Here is a 16,669-nt window from a genome sequence, read left to right as displayed (position 1 = left end):
GGTGTCTTGCGGGGCGCGCCGAGCAGCACCGTGCTCCGCAAGGCTTCATCTTGTGGGCTAGACCACCCCTAGGGGCGTGGCCCATGTAGTCTGTCGTGGGTATCCGGGGTCGTACCCCCACAGCTAGAGTGACTGATGTGACATGCTAGGGGAGTACTTGGGGCTCCCTAAAGGTACCTATGGCGGGTACAACTTGTAGATACGGAGGTGGTGTGGTGATTGTGCCATCGAGGGCACGTGTCTTTTGTGACCCATTGGAGGAGATGGTTGCTCTAGCCATATAAGGACTGATATGTTGGTGTGATCATGCTTCACATGACTTTTACGTGCACACCACACGCTCCATGGGAGGGGTCCTAGGCTTGTGACTTTGCTTAGGATGGAACCATTACTGTAGGAGTTAGCGGATAGTGTTAGGGAGGGTGAGCATGGGGCTCACACCATCCCGAGACTCGGCCACCATTGGCCTGGTTGGTTCGGATTCATAGCTTCAGGTACCCGATGGCGACCCGGTGTTTTTCCCAGGCCTGAGAGAGGCAGGATGGTGCCATTACGGTGGGTTCGAGTTTGGGTGTTGTGCTCCTTAGTCGACTAGCTACCGTACTAAGGGCACTTCGTGTGGGATTTCCATGTTGTACACACTCTGCAGAGTTTATAATCTATACGTATAGCCACGTCCTCGGATATGGACAATATCTTGTGTTCTGTTACCCCAATTAGTGTGAGATTTCTTCTCTACCCTTGGTTGACCTAAGGTCCGGCTTGAGGTGGTTGAGGCAAGGACGAGAGGGAGTTGTCCTTGTCGCCTAGAGAGCGAGGCGGAGGTGTGACTGTGGAAGAAGAGGGATGATGGGTGAGATGACTTGAGGTGATGTGCTAGAGTAGGAATCTGACTCCTCGGGTGGACTCAATCTATCAGAATGAGAGTGGGAACTTGACTCCTTGGTGGACTAAGGGCTTGGAGATGTTTTGGTGGACATTACTACTATTATTATTATTTATTGCATTTTAGGATGCAACCCACAACCCAAAATAATAGGATCGCCAGATCCCTTTGAAATAGGCCACTTAAAGCTCATAGGTGCTGACCATGGCCTGCACGCATCTGACGGCGTGCAGAATGATGGACTTGCAGGATTGTTGGGAATGGTATAAGGTCACGACCGTGCTCAAGGATGCCTCTAGATGTGGACTTCGCCAAGCTTCGTTGTTACACTCTGATAGATCGACATTGTTTTCCTTGCTTGTGGATTGATCCATGTGGATTCAATCTCGTAGTTTGTAATAGGTTATTATCTAAGTATACTTCGAATTTGTATTAAATGATTTGCAATGCTTTGTATGGAAATGAAATCAGCTGAAATAGAGATTGCACGTGATAACTTTTATTCCTGGGACTATCACATCTGTGTAGGGATTGAGATTTCTATCTTGGAAATCTCAGTTCGTTTTAGCTCCCCCAGGCCGCAGCGCCCTTAACGGAGAAGGGAGGGAAGGGGAGGAGCACAGGGAGGGGAGGGGAGGGAAGGGGAGAGAGGTGGGGCACTGTAGGTGAGGAAGGGGAGGGGAGGGCGCCGCCGTGAAGGGAGGGGGAGGAGTCGGGCGCTGTGCGTGATATCAGACTTGCGAAGTCGCGATTCAGAGAGGTGAGGAAGAGGGAAGTGAGAGGTGAAACCCTAAGTCACTGTATATATAGTCAGGCATGATTTTGGGCTGGTTGGGCTTCTCTCTTTGCTAGTGGGCTCGGCCACTATTAACCAAGGCGAAAATGGGGGTATTTTTGGAGGCGGACCACTTATAAGGCCCGCCTTAGTTAATAGATTTTAGGAACCGCCTCTGTAAATCGATTTTGCGAGGCTGTTGATTGTGACCGCCTCGGTTAATAAAATGCTCGCCTCGGTTAATCCCAGGCATTAACCGAGGCGGTTGAAATTCCCGCCCGCCTCCGAGGCCCATTCCCAAACGCCTCGCATAAGTTTTTCTGTAGTAGTGGTTGTCTGCATCGAATCCCTCATGTTATCATCTTCTACCTCCTAGATCTTCATGTTTTGTCATTTGGCTTATGTTGTTCATATAACATTCAGATCGAATGGCTACATGGGTAACGTAGAAGGCTTATATGTTGTTCATATAGCATTCAGATTGAATGAAATTATGTCGATACTTCCATATATTATGGGGTAACGTAGGAGACATCCCTATTTTCACTCGGTCTTAATTACCACCGTTTGGCTTTCAATTTGTCTTTAACCATCAAATTAAGTGTGAATAACCCGGTCTCTTCTCTATGAAACATGGGACACTTTTGGTTGGCTAGCCATCTTGGTGACAGAGAGATGCTTGATGTTGGGGGAGGCGATAGTAGGTGTCTTGCTTGGATTGGAGCACTCAAGATCCTGGTCATCTAGATCAGCCTGGGTGGTGGCGTCCGGGATTGAGGGGAGGGGGAGCTAGGGTGGCGAAGTTGAGGCCATCATTCACGACGCGGGCGATAGTGGCTCACGGAGTGGTGAGGAGAGAGAGAGAGAGAGAGAGAGAGAGAGAGAGAGAGAGAGAGAGAGAGATGCAGCGGTTCACGGGGTGAAGAGGGAGTGAGAGGTGGGTAGGGTTTCTCTCACCCTCTTTTATATTGTCCGAGGTCTGTAGCGGGTCGAGACGAGCTTGCCTCAATTAATATAGGTGGGTCTCTAAATGGATCCACCTCTAAAAGTGGTTCTCATTTTTAGACGATATTTTATCTGTAAATTAAATGGGTTATCTCATAAAATCGTATTTTTAGTGCCTCACGGTCACCTGTTCTATCCTTCATTGTGAGAAATGGACACCGCAAAAAAAATTGGTGGATCGATATGTGTTATATCTATGCAAGTTTACTGAGGCGAATTTAACACTTTCAATGCAAATCGATTGTAGCTTGCTAATCAATTTGCTTGGGTCATGTTGCTAGCTAGTTTACATGCTTTCGATCGAGTTCCAAGCAAAACTACTGCAGTGTCACATGCATCCCCTCTCTTTGGATATGACCAGAATAGAAAATAGTGGCGTACGTGCCTTCTCTTGGCGGTTCTACACGTGTACAAGCGAGAAAACTCCTCTCTATCATCAACTGGGCGTTCGGTTAACCGAAACCGATCGGTTCGTTTTTTCGGCTCTTCAGCTAATTCGGTTACATGAGAAGAAGGGATCAATCGGTTACTTTGAAAATGCGGAACCGAGGAATTTCGGTTTCGGTTCTAACCGATGGAACAACACATTCAATTGCAAATTTCGGCAGCATTTTGCCTGATTTTCATGCAGTCAAAAGGGACAATTTAAACAACAATGCAGCATAAAACAACAGTACAACACATATATGTTATTGTTCTCTCAAATATTCAAGCATAGAGCAATATTCAAGCCTGCAGTAAAAAAAAACAATAGGTCCAATAGCTTAGTTCGGTTATTTCAGATCAATTCGGTTAACCGAGTGCTGGAACCGAATTAACCGTAATAATTTCGGTTCCTGGGAACCTGGAACCGAACCTGGGACCGAATATTTCGGTTTTGGTTACTTCGTTTTCGTTTCCGGTTAATTCGGTTCGGTTCTCGGTTCTCGGTTTTTCGTGCCCAGGCTTAATCAACCTTACGCCAAACACACAGAATAATCAACCTTACGCCAAACACACAGAAATCCCTACTATAGCATTTCTTACTTGGGTGTGTGGCTCGCCTCTTGCCTCGCCTGACCTTGTTTCCAATAATACCCTGTCTCCCTCCTTATAATACCCTCTTCTCCCATCCACGCGAAAAATTGGGTTCTTCCTTTCTCGCTCGAAGCACCAATTTCACCACAAAAGAAGAACCCTGCTAGCTCTTCCAAGAACACAGATGCATTTGTACCAATAATAAAGGTGAAATAAAGCCCATACAATAATGGAGACGAAGCTCCGGTGGAGCCGGCCCGGCTCCCTTCTCGTCGCCGCGGCGTTCCTGGCGTCCGCCGCCGTGTCAAGCGCCAACATTGGCGACTTTGACGGGCATTGGCAGAAGCGCAAGGAGCTGGCCGAGGCGTCGGTGAGGGAGACGTACAGGTCCGACCCGTACAACGTCACCAACAGCTTCAACGTCGCCGTGCACAGGCATGCATGCACCCCGGCCTTCATCCTTTCCTAGCATCCATCCCTTATTGTTCGTCCGGCCGTGTCATTTCATGCAATGTGTACACGCATGCATGCATATGCATGGTTGCAGAGCTAGCAGCCCGCGGCGTGCGATGCGGGAGATGCCTCGGAAGCACAAGAAGTCGACGGGCCCGTGCCGGGCGACGAACCCGATCGACAAGTGCTGGCGCTGCCGCAACGACTGGGCGACGGACCGATTCCGTCTGGCACGGTGCGCCAGGGGGTTCGGGCACGCGACCACCGGCGGCCTCGGCGGTCCGATCTACATCGTGACCGACCCCAGCGACGGCGACGTGGTGAACCCGCGCCCCGGCACGCTCCGGTGGGGCGTCATCCAGCCTGGCCCGCTGTGGATCATCTTCGCCAGGTCCATGATCATCCAGCTCTCGCAGGAGCTGCTGGTGAGCAGCGACAAGACCATCGACGGGCGCGGCGCGCAGGTGCACATCGCCAACGGAGCCGGGATCACGGTGCAGCTGTCTCGGAACGTGATCATCCACAACCTGCACGTGCACGACGTGGTGCACTCCATGGGCGGGCTGATGCGCGACTCCCCGACGCACGTCGGGTCCCGGACCAAGGCCGACGGCGACGGCATCTCGCTCTTCCAGGCCACCAACGTGTGGATCGACCACATCTCCATGTCCAACTGCGAGGACGGGCTCATCGACGTGGTGCAGAGCTCCACGGGGATCACCATCTCCAACTGCCACTTCACCAACCACAACGACGTGATGCTGTTCGGCGCCAGCGACTCGTACCCGCAGGACCAGATGATGCAGATCACCGTCGCCTTCAACCACTTCGGCAGGGGGCTCGTGCAGCGGATGCCCAGGTGCCGATGGGGGTTCTTCCACGTCGTCAACAACGACTACACGCACTGGCTCATGTATGCCATTGGCGGCGGCAAAGCGCCCACCATCATCAGCCAGGGCAACCGATACATTGCACCACCCAACATCGCCGCCAAAGTGGTGCGTGGGTAACAATGCAATTCGTTTCGTTTGGTTTGTTTTCGTTTCTTCTTTGAGCACACACCAAGCACCGATGCATTGCAGATCACCAAGCACTACGCGGAAGAGGGCGAGTGGAAGAACTGGGTGTGGCACACGGAGGACGACCTGTTCATGAACGGCGCCATCTTCGAGCCGTCCGGCGGCGCGGTGCCCAGGAAGATCAACGGCAACGAGTGGGTCAAGCCCAAGCCAGGCACCTACGTCACAAGGCTCACCCGCTTCTCCGGCACATTGTCCTGCTGCTCAGGAAAGCCGTGCTGATAGCTGGCCCCGTCAGGCTTCTTCTAGCTTGAGGCCGCCAGCATGGCCGGCCATGTCCGGAGAACGATGGAGTACTGAAAGCTTGTCGCTCTGTGTTTCTTGCAACGAGGGGGGTATCCTCATGGAAGAAAACAAAGGACATCCACGTAGGATGGAGGGTAGCCAGGTCGTCGTTTTGCTAATCTACGTTTGCCTTGAAGTTTTGTTTTGTGGAATTGTTACAGTACAGTTTGGTCATTTCCAGAGGAAGGGATTGCTTTTATCCCACAGGTGTATATCTGTATACATATACAGGTTGTATAACATGAACCGCCTCTGTTTGCGATTGGTCGAAAATAACATAATATTAATATGTTGTATTGTTTTGCAAGAGTTCTGAGGGTGTCTTTTTCACATTTCATTCGTTTAAATTCAATCTCATGAGTGAAGTATTGATTTGAGTACCAGACTGTCGGCGACTAGTAAATTTGTGTTTACGCGTCTGGTCCGGATAGTGTGCTCGGAGGACACAAGGGTTTATACTGGTTCGGGCGGAATATCCCTACGTCCAGATTGAGGCTGCTCGTGTTACCGGCACTTGTTTGTAGTAGAGGTTACAAACGGACGAGAGAGGGAGAAGGTCCCAAGTCTATGATGGAAGGATCAAATGGAGTTGAGTCTAGTTGAACTCAGTTCCTTTCAGCGTTGAGCCGTTGCCTTTCGCGGGGCGTCCTGCTTCCCCTTTTATAGTTGAAGGGGAAGGCGCATGTTACATGAGAGAAAGAGAGAGAGAAAAGCGAGGAGGAAGAAGGCCTCCGGGGTCGTGGCGCCCTTCATCTCCTTTACTCGAGTCCCGCTGGTCCTGTAGATGATGACAAGGACGGCTCCACGTCGTGACCCTGTTCATCACTGGCGCTATATGTGGGCGTCGTCAGCCGGTCGTGGTGCTCCATTCCGTTCCGGCAGGCGGCATGGTTAGCCGATACCCCCGTTGGAAGTCGTACGGGGATTAGGTAGCATAGCGCCGGCACGCCCGACACTGTCGATGACGTGAGTCCTCAGGTATGGCCCGTCGTGGCTGTGGGTCACGTCAAGATGCGTCTACTCCCCTTCTGGTGTCAGAAGTTTGACATTGGGTTCGTACTTTTAGACCCGTAGTGGTTGGAGGCGGTACAGACCCCCGTCGGGCGAGGCGGAATCCCCCTTCGAGGGGTCTGGCGAGGCGAAGTCCACGCTCGAAGGGTCGGCCGAGACGAAGCCCGCACCCTCGGGGTCGGGCGTGACGGAGCCCGCGCCCTCGGGGTCGGGCGACATGGAGCCCGCACCCTCGGGGTCGGACAAGACGGAGCCCGTACCTTCGGGGTCGGGCGAGACCAAAATACGCTCTTGACCATCCGGGCGAGTTAGCGTTCGCGGCCATCAGCTTCCTTCTTCCTGGTATCTCTAATACTGATACCCGAGAGTAGCCCCCGAGCCTGCGGAGGAGTAGGATACTCCTTCGAAGGCTTTTTTAGCCGTAAGGATTCTGAGGGTCTTGATCTCCCTTTGCAGGCCGCGGGATGTCTTGGTAGGGTCACGATTCCTTTCCGTCGCGTTCGGACTCTTCGGGAGCATGCAACTACGGGATTCGGGGGGGGGGGGGGGGTCGGAAAAGATCTCTCTTGATTCCGATCCCTCCCTAGGATCCGATCGATCCGCCATTGTCATGCGACCGCGTATTCGGACTCCTTGTGAGTGCAACTTCCCTCGAGCCCCCGTGCGTAGGAAGGGTCCGGTCGAGGGGTCAGCTCGTCTTGTGGTCGTGCTCCCTCAAGCGTTTTTTGATAAAATGGAGGGGTTGAGCCATGCGATATTTTTCTCGATGGATGAATCATGGTGCTCGATGAGCTGTTAACGGGCTAGTCCGAGTGGGGCCCTGGCTTCTTGTTCGCGGGGGTCTGGCATGGGACATCTTATGACCAACTCCAGTTTCCTGACAGCCAGTCCATATAGTTCTCGGGTCCGTTGAACCAGTCCCAAGGGCTCGTTGCCTTTCTTCGAGGAAAAACCATGGACTGTGCACCGACCAAGACTCGAACGTGGGTTGGGATGCCCGTGCGCTCGTGCGCCCAGGTGCTGGCCGCTAGCGGGCCCATCCTTAACCACCCCTCGCTCTAAAGTTGCCGCGGAGCGGTTGTGAACCCGTCGATGGGCCAACCTTCGAACTCCTAGGCCTTAATGGGCCATGGGAGCGTTTTTAGCTCCGTATCCCTCCTTACCTGTGGTGGCTTTCGGCCCATTGAGGGGCGAACCATCGCTCGGCGCGCCCTTCGAGGGGGCAGCCAGGGGTGCCATGCGCACAACTTTCAGAGAGGCGAAGTGACGAGGCGCGGCAGGCACGTCGATCGAGGCGAACGGTTTGCCTATCGCTCCACCTTCCCCTATAACTAGGGGTTTTTTGTCTTCGTCTTTGATACGCCTAACAGCAGCCTCATCCTCTCCGCTTGTCCACCGCAAGCGCTCGGATCTCTTGCTCTCGCTCTTCCACCACCAGCGAAGTTCTCGTTCCTCCGCCCTTGCTTCCCATGGAGTCATGGTATCGCTCCGACGTCACCCACGCGCGCATGGAGGGCCTCGTCAAGCGCGGTCTTCTTCATGGGAGAACCGAGGCATTGGAGTGTCTCGTGCATGGTCGTGAGGAGGCGCCGGCCGACGGCTACGTCATGTCCTTCGCGCCCTTCCACGAGCGTGGATTCGCGATTCGTCCCCACCCATTCCTCCGGGGACTGCTGCACACTACCAGATCAAGTTGCAGCACCTGAATCCCAATAGGATCCAACACATCGTGGCCTTCATCGCGCTGTGCGAATGGTATCTGGGGATCGAGCCCCACTTCGAGCTGTGGAGGTACTTCTTCTCCATCTCACTGCACAAGAAAAGGGAGAGAAGTGGGGACCTGTCGGTGCCGATGGGATGCGCAGTCTTCCACCTCCGGGGCCACCGGTCCACCGAGTACATGACCTATCCGCTATCGAGGTCCAACAAGGGATGGCATACACTTTGGTTCTACGTGAAGAACGACACCGCCGCCCCCTTGTCGGACTTCACCGGACGCCTAATCGAAGAGGTGCCGCTGGTGTGGGAGTGGGGACCTCCTGAGAAGGAAAAGAAGAGGCTCCGCGACCTCCTAGACGCCATCGCACTCCTGAAGAACCATGGCCTCCGCGGGGCCGGTGTCATTGGGGCGTATCATGCGAGGAGGGTGGCGCCGCTGATGGCGCGCACCCTCTCGTTGTACGGGATGACGCTCGGCGCACAGCTCGACGGGACGGTGCTCGCCCAAGGGCTGCTCCACGACAACGAGGTGGCATAGCGCATCAAGGAGGCAATGGAGGAGTCCGACGCCGTGTTCCCGATCCCAGGACATACCGCGATGCAGTCAGATGCGGGCTTCGTCGAGCTGCCAGTGGGGTTGGGCTTTCGGGCCTCCGTCGTGCCGTTGCCAGAGCACGCGCCGTGAGGGTGGTGAACCGGGCCACATACGAGAAGAGGAAGAAGAAGAAGAAGGATGAGGAGAAGGCAAAGCAGCGAGCGAAGCTGGATCGAGGAAGGCGGCGGCAAGGTTCGGAGGAGGAAGAAGAAGGAGAGGGAGGCAATGGTTCCGGATCGCACGTCCAACGCGACGAGCTAGGAGGTGGGGATGAGGACTTGTCTTTGCCGCAGGCAGGGCCCTTCCCGTGGCATGCCTCGGGGGCAGGAGGAGGAGGGCGCGCCCTTGGAGCAGGCGGAATCAAGCCGCTCTGCTCCATCCGGGCCTTCCGGGGCACCCCCGTAGTCGGCAGGATCCGGCCGCTCCGCTCCGTTCGGGCCTTCCAAGCAGAGGGAAGGTTCAAAACGGCAATGTGCCGATGAGGTGCTGCCGAGGTCGGGTGGACCGACCCCAAAACGTCACTGTCTGGTGGCGTCGAGGTGAGTTAAGAATTTCTTCGCTCCTTCGCTCTAACAAATTTTTGCCATAAACTGATTGTCATGTCCTTCGTAGCGTTGGAGGACGCGGGACTCCTAAGGCTTACGCCGAAGAAGAGCCTCGCCCTCCAGCTGACGCGCTAGGAGCCGACTGGCGTTACACCGGAGGCGAGCGAGAGTGGCGCCGGGGCGACCGTGGCGTCGACTAGAGGGGCGTAGCCGGTGGCTGTGTCCACGAGGGAGCAGATGGAGGAGGGCGTGTCCAAGGTGCCCATGGCGAATGTGGCATGGCCGGGTGTGGTCACAACGTCATAGGTGGAAACGACCCAGCCGGGGCCGTCATCCGCGTAGGTGGCCGCGACATCACAGGCAGAAATGGCACAGCCGGAGCCGTCATCCACGCAGGTGGCCACCTCTGCGGCGGGGCGGATGGAGGAGGACGCACCCGAGGCGTCCGTACGTGGCGCGGCCGGGTGCGGCCACGATGTCACAGGCGAAGACGACGCAACCGAAGCCATTGTCCGTGCAGGTGGCCGCGTCTGCGGTAGGGTAGACGGGAGAGGGTGCACCCGAGGCGTCCTTAGCGGATGTGGCGACGGGGCAGGCCTTCGCGTCTACGTCACCTGCCCCCTCTACCGCTAGAGGGACCGCTCTGGAGTTACTACCACAAGAGGGGTCGGCGCCGTTTGGGATCGACGTGGAGACATCCTGGTCTTTGATCCGGGTGGGCGGCGACCCACACGCATGGGGAGGATCCCAGATCCGGTGGGCAGACCGGCGGGACCTAAGGGCGACGCTTTTTGCCCTTGATGACGCCGCGGAGGAGAGGGAATGGGAGAGCGTCCACATGGATGTTGGGACCATAGTTCGTGCCCTGACCATCGTGCTGAGCTCGTTGCGCGATGTCGTCGCCCCGGTTGGCCAAGTATGATGTGGCCGTGTTTTCGACTCTCATTTTCCCTTTTCATGCCTCTAAGACTTGTCCTCTTTGTAGTCCCTTATGGTCCGCAGCCGAGAGAAGTCCCAATTCCTTCATCGCGAGAAGGACGTTTGGGACCACCTCGTCGAAGAGATGCGGCGGAGTGATGGGCTGGCCGCACAGCTTGCCGTCGCCTGTTAGGAGGTGGCTAAGCTTGCCACCGCCCGGGAGTTGGCCGACCTCCGAGTCAGGGAGAAGGATGCTCGCGAGGCCGAGAAGCTCATGGCCCTGATCGAGAGGACGCGCGCGGACGCTGTGGAGTCTGAGCGGCTACGGAAGAAGCAGGACAATTTGCTCCAGGCCGTAGAGGGGCTCCGCACGGAGGGCGCTGACGCCCAGCAGCGGATCAACCTCCTTGAGGGTGAGCTTGAAGGGGAGAGGGACCTGAAGATTGCGGCCAAGGTTGTGTCCGCTAGGCTCGCCATGGAGGTCGGTCAGCGCCAGGAAGAGGTCCGGTGCCTGGAGGCCGAGGTGACCTAGTAGCGCGATGAGGTGCGCAAGCTTCGGGCGGACGTGGACGGTAAGCCTCCGGTTTCCCTTGTTGTCTTTCTCCCTAGAATCCGTGGTAGGCCTTTTGACACGATCGGTATGTGACTTGGATAGGTCTCGACGACAAGCTTGGGCAGAGGTGATGAAGAGCCGTGGCCTAGAGAAGGAGCTCGACGAGGTGAAGGCCTCCCTCCTGAAGGAGAGCGATGAGCATGATACCCTGCGTGTCGCTATCCAGCTAGTCTACGACGACCTCAAGCTGGCCCCAGAGCAAGAGACGAGCTCGCTCGCGGTCCGTGCCGTCCAAATTACGGATCAGGCGCACAAGACCGTGAGGAACGCGCTTCGCTTTGGCATTCATCAGTCATTTGCAATCGCTAATTCTCACTACGAAAACATCGATCTGGTGACAATGAGTCAGGGCTTCACACTCAGTTACTCCGAGGCCGAGCTGGAGGAGATCGAGGAGACAGTGGCCCCCTAGCGCAGGATCTAGCTGTAAAGATCGAGGACGAAGTCATCCCCCCGAGGGGTTAGTTAGTTGGATGAGCCGTGCGGTGAATTTGTAATAAATAGACAAGTTTTTAATTTTTGTTTTGGCCGAACGGACTTTGACCCTTCTCTTTTTTTATGTATAAAAAGGTTGATGCGATCCGACCCCTTCTAATGTTAAGGTTGTAAAGCTCAAGGTGCGAGCAAAAAAACTCTGATCATGCTGGTGAGCAAAAACGCCATAGCCGCTGGGACGTAGGTTTCTTGCGGTCCGACCAGTTTTACTCAACGTTTGTTTCCGTGACTCTTGCTTCTAGATCTTAACGTAAGGAGGGGTCGAGCGCAAAGAATGTTTCTGAGTAGATATATTCTTATCAACCCCCGAGTGAGGACCGCCCCCTTGCCGTTGCTGGGGTCAGTTGTCACTAAAGATCGAGGAAACGATAGCGAAACCGATAAGAGAAAGCGTTTTTGCGTTTCAGAAATATCATTCTTAATTTTCATACGTACGCGCATAGATTAGGGGTTAAAGCGACGTAGCTGCTCGATGTTCCAAGCATTTGGTGAAGACTTTGCCATCGATGGACTTGAGCTTGTAGGTGCCCGGCCGGAGCACCTCCACGACGATGTACGGTCCCTCCCATGGTGGAGAGAGCTTGTGGCGGTTCTTTTTGCTTTGGACGAGGCGGAGCACTAGGTCCCCGACGTTGAAGGCTCGGCCCCGCACACGACGTCGTTTGCCGCCATCCTTCCGCGGCGCTCCTAGGGGGTGGCGTGCGCATGACCACCGTCTCCGCGGGCGCTCGAGCTCCACACGCTCCTACTCCAACTGGAGTTGTGCATCCTCGATCTCCTTGTGCCGTGCCCTCAGCTGCTCTACCCGCAGGCGATGCGGGGCCCCTGCATCTCCCTCGACATCGTTGTTGGGGTCATTTGTAGGAGTAGCCCCTCCCTCATGGACGCTTTCGATGCGCCCCTAGGGGGTGCCTGCCATGAAGCATTCTCGCGAGGGGTGATGGCTTCCCTACTGGAGTTAGAGTCGAAGATCATCTCTAAATCTCTCGCGAGAAGGTCGTGGAAAGATTTCATGACATAGTCCGTCATACCCACAAATTCGTCGTCCGTGGGGGATGGGTGCATGCGCTGCGCCGTGAGGTGACCAATGGTCCTTGCGGCGTTGCGCAGACCGAACGGGAGCGTTGTCGGGGCACTCCGAGTGAGGTATTTCGAGGGGAGCGGTTCCCCTCCGGCAGGTTGCGTCATGACGTTGGCGAACGAGAAGGTGAGGCAGCACAGGTCCTCCAGGGACGGTCGGTGTCCTAGGAAGGCATTGAGCTGGCGCTCCAGCCTCTCGTAATCGAGGCCGAGGAGTTGGTCGCTCCCGGGGGCACGGGCCTCTAGGGCATGTAGCCGCAGCTCCTCGAGGGCCTCGACGGTTCCGTCGAGGCCGGTAGAGTGAAGAAGTTTGACCAGGGCGGGAGCCCGCGCCAGCTCTCCCTCCGCGGTGATGAAGAAATCCAGGCTCCCGAAGAGCACGTGCGCGCCCGGGACCTAACTCATGCCGTGGCTAGCCATCCATGGCCTGTTGTGGACGACGAGACACGCAAAAGGCCCCAACCTAGCGCGCCAACTGTCGGTGTTTCGAACCGTCGACTAATAAATTTTTGTTTGCGCATTTGGCCCAGATGGTATGCTCGGAGGACACAAAGGTTTATACTGATTTGGGCGGAGTGTCCCTACGTCTAGTTTGAGGGTGCTCATGTTACTGGCACTTGTTTGTAGTAGAGGTTACAAATAGACAAGAGAGGGAGAAGGTCCCAAATCTCTGATGGAGTTGAGTCTAGTTGAACTTAGTTCCTATCAGCGTTGAGTCGTTGCCTTTCGCGGGGCGTCCTGCTTCCCTCTTTATAGTTGAAGGGGAAGGCGCAGGTTACACGAGAGAAAGAGAGAGAAAAAAGCGAGGAAGAAGGCCTCCGGGGTCGCGGCACCCTTCATCTCCTTTACGCAGGTCCCGCCGGTCTTGTAGATGGGGATGGCTCCACGTCGTGACCCTGTTCATCACTGGCGCTATACGTGGGCGTCGTCAGCCGATCAGGGCGCTCCATTCCGTTCCAGCGGGCGACATGGTTAGCAGATACCCCGTCGGAAGTCGTACGGGGATTAGGTAGCATAGCACCGGCATGCCCGACACTGTTGGTGACGTGAGTCCTTAGGCATGGTCTGTCATGGCCATGGGTCACGTTAAGACACGCCTACTCCCCTTCTGGTTCGTACTCTTACACCCGTAGTAGTTGGAAGCGGTACGGACCCCCATCGGGTGAGGCGGAATCCCCCTTCGAGGGGTCTGGCGAGGCGAAGTCCGCGCCCAAGGGGTCGGGCGTGACGGAGCCCGCGCCCTCAGGGTTGGGCGACACGGAGTCCGCACCCTCGGAGTCGGACGGGACGGAGCCCGTACCTTCGGGGTCGAGCGAGACCAAATTACGCTCTTGACCATCCGGGCGAGTTAGTGTTCGCGGCCATCGGCTTCCTTCTTCTAGGTATCCCTAATACTAATACCCGACACCGACGAAACAAACCCCTCATAAATTTGCCAGATGAACGGTAAGAGCACAGACCAAAAGGATTCATACTTTCATAGTGTAATTATCCAAAACACCTGGCCCAAAAGTTTTCATTGCTGAACTCTGGCTCCATGTTTTTCTCTAGAATTAGAAGCCTTCCTTCAATGCATAGACTCTGCTTCGGAAAGATGGTGGCAATCTGTTTATTGCTGCATCAATGTCCTGCAAACAGAGCAGTCATAAGTAAACGGTGCAAAGAATCAAGGTGGTTTAGCTGCAAAGAATGCAGAAATATAAGAAATTTTCTCAGAGGAAGCAAACAAACTGGCATATTGTGCTTCATTGTAGGTATAACTTCAGAGTAGAAAAGAGCTTGACACATTGTCCTTCATAATAAGTGTAACTTCAGAGTAGGAAAGACATGCTTGTGTTCTAAAGCTTTTTCCATTAAAAACTAAAACGGGTGGAAACTAAGAATTATAACTATGCGTTGCCAACTAAAAGTAGTCAAAATGGACTCGGATGTAACAACAAAGTTTAGTGTAATAGTAAGTGGACTTGATTGACATGCAAACATTATGCAACTGGCCAAGCATTTCGGTAGAGATAACTGAACCCTTATATATTAGCTCACCTCAGCAGTATAACGATTTGAAAAGTGATTCAGTAGAATAGCTTTGTTTTTAAGCTTGTCAGACAGACTTGCTATCTGCACACATTGTCAACATAAAGTTAAGGGTAAATACAAAGTGGAATTTTAGTAACTGAAAATGAACAGAGTATGGAATAACCTCAGACAAGTGAATGTGCCCTCTTTCTCTTGCATCCTCAGTTGATTTGGAGTCATCAATAAAAGTACTCTGAAATTTACAGGCGACACATTGTAAAGTACACATAGGAAGTGATGACCGACAAGAAGGCATACCTCGACCACAAGAATCTTTGCCTTCAACACATCTGCATTATCAGGATCAAGGATGAAATCCGACATTGTATCTCCAGAGAAAGCAATCTCAGGTGTTGACTCTACATTCGTAATCTGTGCACCATGAATTGTTTGAAAAGTGCATAACACATCAATAATTCTATACTGGATTCTACTCAAGTTTGATTTCAACATCTAACCGGGCAGACAGACCTCAACCCCCGACTTTTTGAGATTACTGAGCTCTTTCCCAGGGAGGCCAGCATACTCCTCCTTGAGCTTCTGCTTCACCTTGTATATCACATACCCCTACACACACATCACACGATTCAAAATCCATGAAAGCATCATAAGAAGTAATTCCCACAATTCATTCAAGGGCACACAGAATCGACAGAGTTTGAAATTCCATTGGCCCTCACCTGGCTGGGTACGACGTGGTAGGTCCTGAACGCCCTGACCCTGAGGTCCTTGGGGAGCTGGTACTCCTCCCCGACCTCGAGCGGCACGAGCTTGTGGTCGAGGTCGGACTGGTCCATGGCGCGGTGCACGTCGAAGAGCCTCCGCACGAGGTCCGCGAGGCAGGCGGGGACGAAGACGGTGGGCGGGCGCATCCGCCTGCGGCCCCGCGTGGCGACGTACATTGGGAGGCCCCCGATGTGGTCCATGTGCGCGTGGGAGACGAAGAGGAAGTCCTGCGACACGGCGAACGGCGGGCACCGGCCGATGTCGAAGGCGAGGTTGAGGGAGGGGAACATGACGCAGGTCTCGTGCCCGGCGACCGAGATGCCCTCCACGTGGTAGCCCTCGATCTCCAGCCGCTGCTGCATCGCCCTCGGCCGCCTGGGGGCGGGGGTGGGAGCGGAGGTTGAAGTCGCCGCCGCCGAAGAGGCCGCCCTTCGCCATGCCGCCGCCGCCGCCGGCGGCGAGGGAAGGGGGAGAAGGTTTGGGTGGGAGGTGGCACTGTTTGCGAGAAGCCCCGTTGCAACGGGAGAAAATAATGAAACTTTTATTGAAAACGACATGTGCTCTGGACGGCGCACCTAGCCGTGGGGGGAGTGAGTCGACGACGCGGGCACCCTGGACGGCAGCGCGGAGGCAGCGGCGGCGGCCTGGAGGCGCAACCCCATCTAATGTCCTTCTCGATTATTTCTCTGATTTTCTCGATTTAATTCTTTCTATGATTTCCTCTTGGGTCGATTCGTGTGCGGATGAAGAAGGAATTGATTTTTTGTTGAGTTTTGGTGATTGTTGTGGTCGTCGGCAGAAGAAACAACAAATTTATTGATTTGATTTTATAAGTTGTTGGAGTGAGTCTGATTTTGATTTGGATTTGGATTGATGCGGTGGTTTTGATTTAGTCTCGGCTTGTCCTTTGCACCTTGTTTGCCCATTTGGAAAATCCTTGGTATAGATTTGGGGGGCCGGAGGAAATCCAGTTGATTTCGGATTACGGATGGTTAGAGATGAATGTGTAGGCAAAACAAAAATTTAGGCATAAATTTTGCCTCTTTAATGTTAGGTATCGATAGATATAGATAATAGACTAAACACAACAAATTGCTTAAGTCAGCTTCCATTTAATTTAAATTGTTTAGTGGGACTGAACCAAGTTATAATAAATCATATTTTATTTCTAATCAAAATTACGGCAAAAACTTGACGGTGAAAACCTCTGCTTCTTAAGAAACGAGTCATGGTCTCAAAGATCCATAATTATTATATTTATCATTTATTATGATATTTAAAATTATAATTATGAAAAAATAAAAAATAGAAGTATTCAGAAACGGAAAGTGATGTATGTGGAGGGCAAAAATCGAAACGGACGCCAATACCATCACCTATCCATGGTAATTATT

At 53.9% G+C, this 16,669-nt stretch overlaps 2 protein-coding genes across 2 annotated transcripts; one reads left to right on the top strand and one right to left on the bottom strand.

The window, feature by feature from the left end:
- The first annotated feature begins 3,798 nt into the window (after positions 1-3,798).
- LOC136462981 (pectate lyase-like) lies at positions 3,799-5,783 on the top strand. Its single transcript, XM_066462036.1, has 3 exons — positions 3,799-4,118; positions 4,231-5,134; positions 5,219-5,783. Exons 1-3 carry the CDS (start codon positions 3,913-3,915, stop codon positions 5,435-5,437), a joined length of 1,329 nt encoding a protein of 442 aa, XP_066318133.1. The 5' UTR covers positions 3,799-3,912; the 3' UTR covers positions 5,438-5,783.
- An 8,118-nt stretch (positions 5,784-13,901) lies between these two features.
- On the bottom strand, positions 13,902-15,953 carry LOC136462980 (tRNase Z TRZ1-like). Its single transcript, XM_066462035.1, has 6 exons — positions 15,230-15,953; positions 15,021-15,116; positions 14,808-14,921; positions 14,674-14,742; positions 14,517-14,591; positions 13,902-14,104 (listed from the first exon to the last, which is right to left on the bottom strand). The coding sequence occupies exons 1-6, from the start codon at positions 15,830-15,832 to the stop codon at positions 14,030-14,032; spliced, it is 1,032 nt and encodes a 343-aa protein (XP_066318132.1). The 5' UTR covers positions 15,833-15,953; the 3' UTR covers positions 13,902-14,029.
- Between the last annotated feature and the right edge of the window lie 716 nt (positions 15,954-16,669).

This window comes from Miscanthus floridulus, chromosome 7, assembly GCF_019320115.1.
Source record: "Miscanthus floridulus cultivar M001 chromosome 7, ASM1932011v1, whole genome shotgun sequence".
Taxonomy (NCBI): Eukaryota; Viridiplantae; Streptophyta; class Magnoliopsida; order Poales; family Poaceae; genus Miscanthus; species Miscanthus floridulus.
This window is presented reverse-complemented; position numbering and strand designations above follow the sequence as displayed.